The sequence below is a fragment of the Aspergillus versicolor genome (genome assembly GCF_001890125.1).
Source record: "Aspergillus versicolor CBS 583.65 unplaced genomic scaffold ASPVEscaffold_9, whole genome shotgun sequence".
Classification (NCBI taxonomy): Eukaryota; Fungi; Ascomycota; class Eurotiomycetes; order Eurotiales; family Aspergillaceae; genus Aspergillus; species Aspergillus versicolor.
The window spans coordinates 957,152-968,239 of NW_024467532.1; the positions used below are offsets into that span (position 1 = coordinate 957,152).

Sequence of the window (11,088 nt, forward strand, 5' to 3'; positions counted from 1 at the left end):
CCGATATCTCAGGCACTCACGGGTTCCCATTCATTTTGTATTGCTGCGACGAATGCTTTGAGATTTCACACATCCTAAGTTATACTGAGATAAAATGCACAAGGACAGCGACTGCTCTGTAGATGTTTAACCAGCAGGATATGGTGTACACTACACAAAACATCCTGGTATGCCAAGGCTGATTATGCACTTTACCCGATTCGGAATCGCAGGGCCGGGCCTGCAAGGAAGAATTACCGCGGAGGGAGAAGCGACAGACATTCTTCTTCGCTGTCCACTCTCAACTTGCTTCCCCTGGGCAGCTTCTCAGACAGGACAATGGCCCAACCCCTTAGGCGAGGCGTGAGGACCCTCACATGGACCCGAGTCCTCCCTCGCCAATCGCGACAACCTGCGTCATTGCATCGCGGAGCACAAGCAAGATACGTCCAGATTCGTTCCGCACCCACGGAACGACCTGCGGCGGTCAATGGGAGCAACCTGCCCATTGTTGATACCCCTAGCTCAGCTGAGTCTGCTGGTTTGTGGTCTACGTTTTGAAGGAGAAACCAGTGCCGGTTTGCTAATCAGTCATGGGAATGCAGATGCGCGATTCGATGTCGTGGGAGCACCCTACTCGTTACTATCGGTTTCGCTTTCGGCCTCGCAGAACCTCTACACACGGCGGGGAACGTTGGTAGGATTGAGCGGAAAGGCGGATAATGTGAGATGATCGACTGATAGTTCTTGCCTGTGCATTGACTGACTGGTGTTGGTATAGGTCATCTCAACCTTGAGTGTTTTGGAGCCCTTCCGCCGAGCTCCCGTTGGCGTGCCATTCCTATATCAAAAGGTACTTCACTGCCCCCACACTTCAGAAGTTAGGAAATTAATCGGAGTCGCGTAGGTTTCCTCCGCAAGCCCTGTTACTGCCCTAATTTCCACTCGATCTCCCGTTACTTCCTTCGCCGTCGTTCATCTCAATGGCTCCGTAGACTGGATGGTGGCCCAAAGACGCGCGCTGCTCGCTTGGACAGGTCGTTCGTTGGCTATTCGACCGACAATAAACACAAGTCTGGTTCGTACCCTTGGTCTTGTGGGAAGAAGCCCGGCTAATTTTATGAAGAGCGTCGCTCATTGGGGTAGCTCTGAGGTCACAGGAAGAGGGCTACTTGCATTGGTTGGAAGCGGTCAATTATACTCTGTTGAGTTAAAGGCTGGCGAGCAATACGTTGTCCATCCTAGGTGTGTATAATATTTGCCTGTCATTCTACGATTGTGGGTGCTAAAACTTTCAAGTAATGTCGTGGCCTACTCCACGGGTTCGAACCCCCCTCGCCCTTACCGCTTCAAGTCTACGACTTTGAAATTCCAGGTTCCAGGACTAAAAAGTCTCCCGTCCTTGGTTCAAAACACACAATTTATCAAAGCCATGGCGGATACAGATGCGTGGAAAACAGCTATGAAGGTCTTCCATAGACTGCGAACATGGTCACGGAGGACGATTTGGGGAGACAGATTGTTTCTTCAATTCGATGGGCCCTCAACCATCCTTCTGCAATCTCGTGGATCCCGAGTCAGCGAGATCCTGAGCAGCCGCGAGGTTGATGAACTTGCTAGTGCACCTCGAGGCCTGACAATTCTCCCGACAGAATCAGCCGGGAAACAACAAGCAACTGATGCGGGCGAATCTGCCAAGAAATCTCCTGGCTCAAGAACAATTGGGGAAATTGAGCAAGAAATTGAAGGTGTCAGCCAAAGTATCGCCGTCCTCACCAAGGAGGGAAAGGTGACATTTGAGAAGCCAACCCAGACGAGCTAATCCAAGGCTCAGAATTTGCCCATTTGTATTTCACTCATTGCAGGATCAATGTACTATAGACATCTCATATAAGCCAGTGTGGTGGCATGCTCAATCAATATTTATTTTGTCTACCTCCTTTGCTTGTTTTGTCTCTCTCCATTCTAACTCCGACTGTTGGGGAGCGTGGGTCTTTATTCAACATTAATAGGGAAAACAACGGGCAGCACAGTTAACATGGTGACGTACTAAACATGTGGTTTCCAACAAAGCTTGAAACGATGAGGCCGTCACCATTGATTTAATAAGGAACGGGGGGGCGGAAGGCCCGGAAGTAGGGCATGACCGGAAACGGGAGACGCATCGAAGCAGTCTTTCTGGTTGCCATGCAATTTACAGCCAGACGCTAAGTCCATTTTCCCAATTGCGTCGGAAATTTCCTGAAACTTTCCTATCTATCTAGGTTGCTGGCGCTGATTCGTCGTCGCGACACAGCGGTCGGTCATGGCCCAGCCCTAAAGAATCCCACCCTTGCTTCTGGAGCCAGGGTGCAGCATCGAATCAAGTCTTGTCGCAAGAAATGTCATGTCGCAACGACTATTCCAGACCAAGCGAAAAAAAAAAAGTCAATTCAACCGATACACCATGAGACTGCCTCGATTTGCCGCTCCGTCGCAAATAGTTTGCCTTTATGTTATGGACGCGACGCCCTGTCCACGTCGGGTCCACGAACTGGTAGACTTGCAACCGGTTCAAGATGCATAATCTGCCTAGCAGCGATACAGTGACTGCGGAATATTTGTCTAATACACCTCGTCATACTTCACCTTCCGGCAGTGATATTGGTTTACACTCTCATGATGCTGCGCCGAACGAACGACGACATCCGCGCATAGAACCCGCTGCAATTCCAAATAGCGTGACAGAATGTGACGAGGAAAAGCTTACAGCAAGGACTCGATCTCGAGAATCACCGACTCCAGTTGCTCCTCCTCCTGGCGGCCCTCCAGATGGAGGGTTTCGGGCATGGAGCACTGTTGTCGGTGGCTTCTGCGGTATGTTCGTTAGCTTTGGTTGGATCAGCTGTGAGTTCATGTCACCCCCAAGCTGTTATATTGCAGTCTCACAATGTTGAAATATAGGCATTGGTGTCTTCATTGATTACTATAAAACTCACCAGCTGAAGAATGTGGCCACCAGCGCCATCACATGGATTACTTCGCTGGAGTATTTCATGATGTTTTTCGGGGTTCGTATAAGCGACCTGATATAGTTTTTAGTATGCTCATTCTGATACTTAACCCAGGGCCCATTTGTGGGGGTTCTATTTGACAATTTCGGTCCACGATGGCTCATCTTAGCGGGCTCATTCTTCCATATATTCGGGCTGATGATGATCTCCATCTCGAAGGAATACTATCAATTTTTCCTTGCCCAGGGTATCTGCAGCCCCATAGGCACAGCCGCTCTGTTCCATTGCAGCATAACCTCCGTAAACACCTGGTTCCGACGCCGTCGTGCCCTCGCTCTGGGTGTCACATTCAGCGGCTCCGGCTTTGGCGGGATCATCTTCCCAATCATGATAACTCGCATCATATCAGTTCTCGACTTTGGATGGGCCATCCGGATCTGCGCATTCACCAGTCTCTTCCTACTCGTTATTACCAATCTCACCGTGAGCTCAAGACTCAACCACCAGAAGAAGACGCCATTATGCCGCCCTCTCGACTTCGTTCGCCCCCTCCGTTCGGTCCCATTTGTCCTCACAAGCGCAGCAACGTTCTTTTTATATTGGGGTCTGTTCCTCCCCTTTGCTTTCATCCCTACACAGGCTCAACGATATGGCATGTCGGCATACTTGGCATCATACTTAATCGCCATTCTAAACGCAGGAAGGTCAGTCCCACTTCCCAATATCCATCTGAATACCTATCAAAGGCCAAAAAAACCCTAAATTGTCCTATCACAGCGTCTTTGGCCGCATCATTCCTCCCTGGCTAGCCGACCACTTCGGCCGCTTCAACCTGATGATCCTCACGAGCATAGTATCCATAATCCTCGTGCTAGCGCTATGGCTTCCTTCGCGCACAAACAGCACCGCAATAGTCTTTACAGTACTCTACGGATTCAGTAGCGGGTCTGCCGTCTCACTAGCCCCTGCTCTCGTGGCACAGATATCCGAAATCCGGGAAATCGGCGTGCGCAGTGGGACGTATTTTGCCATTGCGGCATTCGCGGCGTTGACGGGCACTCCAATTGCCGGGGCACTTTTGCCGGACCCTCTAGGTGGGAGTTATTTGGGTCTTGAGCTTTTCTGCGCGGCGACAATGGCTGTTGGGGCTGTTTTGTATGTTTTGGCGAGAGGGGTTGTCCCGCATGGGGGTTGGAGGATTGGGATCAGGGTCTAGGGCGTGAGATATTCCATTAGATATACACAATAGGAGTAATATGGATGAAGATTGAAAAAAAATGGCCCTGCATCGTTGCAGGGCTAAAATCATGCATCATATATATTGACTATCAGCGCCATAACGCCCTCGCTTCAACAATACAGAGGCAAAAATGCATAGAAGATGCACCCTGGACCATGCATGCAGTCGCAAAAAAACAAAACAAAAGCAAAAACAAACAAAAGTGACAAAACACCGCACCATGACTATGGGGTATGCCAAGTAAACATAACGCAAAAAGCCCAAAGGGAAGGAATAAACCACTCTATCTCCAATGTCTCCAACCAATTCCAGGACTTTTGCTCGCGTTTATACCAAAACGCCAGTTCGCATGCTCTGAACTGTCTTCACTCCGCAGCCCTTGAGCTTGCTCAGCTCTGCGAGGCTATTGATATGAGCCTGCGTCTCTTCATTGCTCTCTAGATTTTGGTCCATCTCACAGAGACAGTCAACGATGGCCTCTGCTTTCTTGGCACCAACACCCTTCAGGAGTTTGATTTGGCTGACGTCGCGGGAGTTGATGATGGAGAGGAGGTGGATCGTCCGAGGGGAGGGGACTGACTCGTCGTCTTCTCCGTCTACAGGAAGTGAGTTTAGCTCGGGGCTCAGCTTTTGAGTCTTTGTGCGCTTTCGGCGCTTCGTCTCTTCAAAATCATCATCCGAATCTGCTACGTATGACTCGTGATCTTCGTAGTCTGCGTCAGCGTCCTCTGCAGGTCGTTTAGTGCCTTTCTTTGATGACGGCAATGACAGCATGCTACCCAGTCCCTTTTTAGACTCTGTTGCCGGGGTGCTGGTGGTCTCGATGTTCTGACAGGGCTTGGACACGATACGATTTTTTAAGTTGTCGATTTTCGTGACGAGTTTTTCATTCTCGGGGAAGAAGGGAAGAGCCAGCTGGTACATTTTTAGCGCTGAGGCGTCCTCGCCGCGACCTTGGTGCTGTTTTGCCATGAGTAAGTATGATAGGCCTTCTGCTCTGGCATCCTCAGATCCATCAATGCGTTGCTCTAGAAGCTCTAGGCGTCGCTGAACTTGGTCGCTTAGCTCGCGAACATGTGTTTGCCTTGATTTTTCGCTAACTGCACGAACAGCTAGTATTTCTTCGACTTTTTTCTCCACTAGCTCCTCGATCCTGGAAGAGATGTCCTCTTGATGTTTGGGAGGAGCCTTTGGTGGTTGAGCCAGCCGGCTAGCTTTTGCAGAGCGCAATCCCGGCTGCTCCGAGCTTAGTGAAGGTCGACTGGGGATCTCGGGCTTTTTGAATTGAGTTGAAGTTCTCGGGCGTGGCTTGTCCGAATATACGCTGAACGCCTTTACCGGCTTGCCATCGCTGGGCTTTGAGGATTCCTTGTCTTTATTAGCAGCGAGGTTTACATTAACAGAAGCTGTCAATGGCCGAAGGGGTTGTCGTTGGGACGCAACTGAGGGTCGTGGCGCGGGTCTCGGAGGTCCTTTGAAGATTGGCTCGTTTTCTACTTCGCGCAACTCAATTTTCTTGGTGCGGTTGGCGAAATTGAGTGAGCTTATTGTGTCCAAATGGTACGATCTAACCGGGGCTAGATTCAGAATCATTACGGTCAACCCATTGTTCTGGCCTAGCGAGAGGATTCTAGTCATCTTGGACTCCCTGTATGGGATCCGGTGATGCTTCTTGGTGATTGCTTCCACGCACTGGGCCAAGACGAAAAGACTCTTGTTGATGCTGGCGGATTCCACCATGCGCTCCTTATCGTTGTCCGTTCGACGGTTATCCTCTGAGCCAGCAAGGTCGATGGCGGACACATGGCTGACCCGGGTATGGTCTTCGGTTGTGATTGCGACCTTCACGCAGAGAATAGCATGAGACCGAGACGAATGAGCGTTGAGCTATATCTCGTCAGCTGAGCTGTCATCTCCTCAGGCGAAGCATCGGAGAACAAACCTTGGTAGCGGAGGTAGATCTGTTGATATTTGCCTGGTCATACAAGGTCTCAAATTCTTTCAGGGTATGGCATGGCCTCTCCGTCAACCCTACAACTACGGTCTTCCCACCGTTGTCCCTAAGCGGCAAGCCCGCCATTGTTCTCTTCTCCGGGGGCTCAAACAGATCAAAGACCTTGTCATTGTAGATTTCGTAGTAGCTCAAGGACACGCTGACTGAGGTTTCTCCGTCGCTATCTTTCTCCATCTTGCGGCTTCGTCTGTATATGCTGCTCAGGAGACGGGGAATAACACCTCTCTCAGCCAGGCTTTTACCGCCCCTCATTGTGTGCGTTTTCCCTGTTCCAGTGACACCATATGCGAAAAGGGTGACGTCGAACCCGTTGAAAAGATGCTTAATGGTGGGAGAAACTGCGACTGTTGTCAGCATAACACGAACCCGAACGTCAAACTGCACATCACGCACCCTCCGCCTCGAAGAGCTCCTGCTGAGATGCGGCCGCATCATAAACCGCGTTGAACTGAAATGAGTACTCCTCATTCTCGTTCTTCGGGTTCGGAATGCGAACGAGCGTATCCCGGTCCCTCAACGCAGCCAGCTTCGATGTATCCTGGGAGCTCTTTCGATCCGCTTTGCTCGACAGAGTGTGCTTGGATCCTGTGTGAAGGATAACGTCCACATCTCTTTCCGATTTCAACAACGGTCTAACCCGAGAAACTACCCGTACACTACTCATTGTGAAATCGGTCTGCTCAAGCTCTGAAGGTGCAACAATGAAGGCTCGCCGTGCGCAGTTCGTCGTATCGTCTGGTCCTGGTCTCTTAATAGTTTATCGTTGCATCGGAATAAAGAACAGGAATTGACCTGATGGATCGGCCGACTCGAAGGCAATGCAAAAAGATGCAAAACAATGGCAGGATTTGGCAATGCTTTGAACCAAAAGGGGGAACCCAAAGTGGGCTCTAGAAGAAGAAAAATTAACAATTGAAACGACGCCAAAAGCAACGCAAGAAATGCACGAGGTGTCGGAGCGAGATTGAGAAGATGGCGGCTCTGTGGAGGAGAGATTGAACTGGAGCTGGAGGCGTTGTGGTGGGAGCGCTGCGGTGGACGTTGGCACGGCAACCTCGACAATGAACACCCTGCGGTGTAGATCTGAACAGTGTATTTTAATCCCGACGACATCGATAAAGACGCTCTCTCTAATTTACAGTTAATTTTATGAAGAACCGCGACTGCTAATAATTTGGCTTTGAAACAGTACGCAAAGTAAAACCGGTATAGTGCATTAAACATCACTATGCTTCGATATATATAGAATGGGGAGAGAGATATATTTCAGCCTCATCACAGTCTGAACAGGGTGTACCGTCTCAAATCGCCCAGGAACACAGTAGCCTAATATCCAGTAAGCTCACATGGAATACGGTGCCGTAAGACCTATCTCGATGGATATGCCGAGTCTCACTTGTGTACTCTGTACTGCACACCGCAATTGTATGGTTCGAGGACGACAAGGCGAGAACCATGAGATCACGGACATAAGACGAAAAACAGCTCCGTATTCTCAAATGTATCCGTGTCGCGAATAGCTCCCACTCTTCTAAGTAGCCAAAGTGTTGCCCGGATCCCGAACAGTGAATTGATGTTGATGTGAATCGGTTAAGCTGCGGGGCCCTCTGATTGGCGCAACGCAAAGGCCACCGTAACCCGACCTCCCACTTGCTGAAGTTCACCTCGGGCTGCATCTCATCATCTGCCTCCAACTCCCACAATATAAATCTCCCTCCCCAATCCCTTCGCCGTCCTCGGTTGATGCGCCTTCTGTTTTCCGGTTGTTAGTATGCAGCTCCCTGCCTGTTTTTCTTGATCGAAACATTGACCGACCCCACAGAGCGAGCCTGTACCCAGTACGCGACCGGAACCCCATCCCTCCTCCGAGAACGCCGCGGACGAGATCCAAATCATCGGAGCAGTATCTACTTGAAAGACGCACGAAATATCAATGGCTTCTCCACAAGGGGGCTACCCTCCCCAGGAGGGGTACGACCAACATCCCGCCGGCTATGGAGCCCCTGTTGAACAACCCGGGGAAGCTGCCGCTCCCCAAGCGCACGCTGGAGGAAAGAAGAAGAGAGCCTATGCTGGACAGGCATTCGAGTTTGGATCTGGTGCCAATGCCGCACTCGGAGGCCAGCCGCCTGCCGGTGCTGCCTACGGGGCTTACCCTCAACCGCAACAACAGCCGGTATACGGTGCCGATCCCACCCAGATGGCTCAAGGATATGCTCCGCCGGTAGCTCCAGGTGTCGCGCAAATGACCCAGCAGTTTGGTGCTATGGGTGTTACGGATCCTCATCTTATGCCCCCGCAAGCAGCCCCTCAGGCTCCTCAAGCCCCGCGAGCTGTTCCCCTCAATCAACTCTACCCAACCGACCTGCTCACCCAGCCGTTCAATGTTGCAGAGCTCGACTACCCCCCACCCCCCATTGTTTTGCCTCCTGGGGTATGTATATGATAGAGAAGTTCCGGTCTTAGAAAACAGAAGATGGTGCTAACCTGTTGCTTAGACAAGTGTTTACCCCTCTCCATATGCCAACTGCCCTCCCAAGTATGTGCGCTCGACGCTAAATGCTGTTCCGACAACACACTCGCTTTTGAAGAAGTCGAAGCTCCCTTTTGCACTCGTGATTCAACCCTACGCAGCCCTCCATGATGCGGAAGACACGGTTCCCGTCATCCCAGACCAAGTCATTTCCCGTTGCCGACGGTGCCGATCCTATATCAACCCGTTCGTGACATTCCTCGACCATGGACACCGCTGGCGTTGCAACATGTGTAACTTGACAAATGATGTGCCGCAGGCCTTTGATTGGGACACCACTCTCCAGAAACCGGCAGACAGGGCGTTGAGACCCGACCTCAACCACTCTGTGGTAGAATTTGTTGCTCCCCAGGAATACATGGTCCGCCCTCCCCAACCCCTTGTATATCTTTTCTTGATAGATGTGAGCTATGCGTCAGTCACGAACGGCCTCCTGGCCACGAGTGCCCGGTGCATCAGAGAAAGCTTGGACCGGATCCCCAACGCAGACCGACGAACCAGACTTGGCTTCGTTGCCGTTGATTCCAGCCTTCACTACTTCAGCATTCCTCGAGATGGTTCAGAGGTTTCTGATCCACGCATGCTGGTCGTCAGCGACTTGGATGAGCCCTTCCTCCCCATTCCCGGGGACCTTCTAGTGACTCTGAGCGAGTGCCGAGAGAACATTGAGATTTTCCTCGACAAGCTGCAGGAGATGTTCCAAAACACTCAGAACCATGGTTGCGCGATGGGATCGGCGTTGCGTGCCGGATATAAGCTCATTTCACCCGTTGGTGGAAAGATGACTGTTCTTACTTCATCTTTGCCCAACGTTGGTCATGGCGCTTTGACCATGAGAGAGGACCCGAAGGTTCTAGGAACGAGCAAGGAGAACGGCCTGCTCCAGACGGCCAACAGCTTCTACAAGAGCTTTGCTGTCGAGTGCTCCAAGGCACAGGTATCTGTGGACATGTTCTTGTTTTCAGCTCAGTATCAGGATGTGGCTTCGCTCAGCAACCTTCCCAGATACACCGGTGGGCAAACGTATTACTACCGTGGGTGGAATGCCGCCCGTAGCGAGGATGCGATCAAGTTTGCGCGTGAGTTTTCCGACTACCTGTCTTCGGAGATTGGCCTCGAGGCTGTCCTTCGTGTCCGTGCTACGACTGGTCTGCGCATGAGCACCTTCTACGGAAACTTCTTCAACCGTAGCTCGGATCTCTGCGCATTCCCAGCATTCCCGCGTGACCAGGCGTATGTCGTTGAAGTTGCGATTGACGAGACTGTCACGAAGCCTGTTATCTGCATGCAAACCGCCGTACTTCACACGACCTGCAACGGAGAGCGCAGGATTCGAGTTTTGACACTGGCGCTGCCAACCACGCAGAACCTTGCGGATATCTATGCCTCGGCGGATCAGCAAGCCATAACCACGTTTTTCAGCCACAAGGCAGTCGAACGCACACTCGGCAGCGGCCTGGACCCGGCGCGAGAAGCGCTACAAGCGAAGGTTGTGGAACTACTCTCAACCTACCGCAAGGAACTGGCAGGTGGAAGCGTCGGCGGTGGCGGCCTGCAATTTCCTGCTAACCTCCGAGGCCTCCCTGTTCTTTTCCTCGCTCTGATTAAGAATGTGAGTCCAATCTATCCCTGGAGTAATATCCTTCATTTACTAACATTGAACGTTTAGCTTGGTCTACGCAAGTCGGCACAAATACCGACGGATTTGAGATCTGCGGCCCTTTGCATGTTATCGACCCTTCCTCTTCCTCTTCTCATCCAATACATTTACCCTAAAATGTACTCTCTTCATGACATGCCCGACGATGCCGGCTTGCCAGATGGACAAACCGGCGAAATTATCCTGCCTCCCACTATTAATCTGTCATCTGAGCGGATAGTTCCTTACGGTCTCTATCTCATCGACGATGGACAAACTCAGTTCCTGTGGGTTGGACGCGATGCGGTGCCGCAGCTCCTAGTTGATGTCTTTGGGCTACCCGATAAGACGCAACTCCGCGTTGGCAAGCAGTATCTCCCGGAGCTCGACAACGACTTCAACGGACGTGTGCGTGCAGTCGTCGAGAAGAGTCGGGACCACCGGTCGAAGGGCGTTGGTAGCATTGTGGTGCCACACCTGTACGTGGTCAAGGAGGATGGAGAGCCCGGGCTCCGCCTCTGGGCGCAGACGATGTTGGTGGAAGACAGAGCCGACCAAGGTGTCAGCCTCGTGCAATGGATGGGATCACTGCGGGAAAAGGTTTGAAACCCTTCTTTCTTTTATTTGTCGTTTACCTTGTTTTCTTGACCCCGTCGAAGCCTGCAAAGTCATACTTGATAGGTTAGACTG

At 51.4% G+C, this 11,088-nt stretch overlaps 4 protein-coding genes across 4 annotated transcripts; 3 read left to right on the forward strand and 1 right to left on the reverse strand.

Moving 5' to 3' along the window:
• The first annotated feature begins 254 nt into the window (after positions 1-254).
• Positions 255-2,016, forward strand: ASPVEDRAFT_45232 (AIM24 family protein). The gene is made up of 6 exons (XM_040813233.1): positions 255-520; positions 585-703; positions 761-832; positions 887-1,057; positions 1,106-1,224; positions 1,279-2,016. The coding sequence occupies exons 1-6, from the start codon at positions 319-321 to the stop codon at positions 1,799-1,801; spliced, it is 1,206 nt and encodes a 401-aa protein (XP_040671490.1). The 5' UTR covers positions 255-318; the 3' UTR covers positions 1,802-2,016.
• Positions 2,017-2,537: 521 nt separating this feature from the next.
• ASPVEDRAFT_55556 (MCT family MFS transporter) lies at positions 2,538-4,188 on the forward strand (the record flags this gene model as incomplete). Its single annotated transcript, XM_040815091.1, has 4 exons — positions 2,538-2,865; positions 2,923-3,029; positions 3,087-3,676; positions 3,750-4,188. The coding sequence occupies 4 exons, from the start codon at positions 2,538-2,540 to the stop codon at positions 4,186-4,188; spliced, it is 1,464 nt and encodes a 487-aa protein (XP_040671491.1).
• Positions 4,189-4,539: 351 nt separating this feature from the next.
• ASPVEDRAFT_138516 (kinesin family protein) lies at positions 4,540-6,890 on the reverse strand (the record flags this gene model as incomplete). The annotated part of the gene is made up of 3 exons (XM_040807500.1): positions 4,540-6,099; positions 6,155-6,564; positions 6,620-6,890. 3 exons carry the CDS (start codon positions 6,888-6,890, stop codon positions 4,540-4,542), a joined length of 2,241 nt encoding a protein of 746 aa, XP_040671492.1.
• A 1,269-nt stretch (positions 6,891-8,159) lies between these two features.
• ASPVEDRAFT_138562 (COPII subunit SEC24) lies at positions 8,160-11,004 on the forward strand (the record flags this gene model as incomplete). The annotated part of the gene is made up of 3 exons (XM_040807505.1): positions 8,160-8,660; positions 8,725-10,371; positions 10,429-11,004. 3 exons carry the CDS (start codon positions 8,160-8,162, stop codon positions 11,002-11,004), a joined length of 2,724 nt encoding a protein of 907 aa, XP_040671493.1.
• Positions 11,005-11,088: the final 84 nt, after the last annotated feature.

Coding starts and splice junctions, on each gene's coding strand:
- ASPVEDRAFT_45232 (XM_040813233.1), top strand. CDS start 319: ATGGCCCAACCCCTTAGGCGAGGCGTGAGGACCCTCACATGGACCCGA. Junction 704..760: donor TGAGCGGAAAGGCGGATAAT/GTGAGATGATCG, acceptor GTGTTGGTATAG/GTCATCTCAACCTTGAGTGT. Junction 833..886: donor TGCCATTCCTATATCAAAAG/GTACTTCACTGC, acceptor GGAGTCGCGTAG/GTTTCCTCCGCAAGCCCTGT.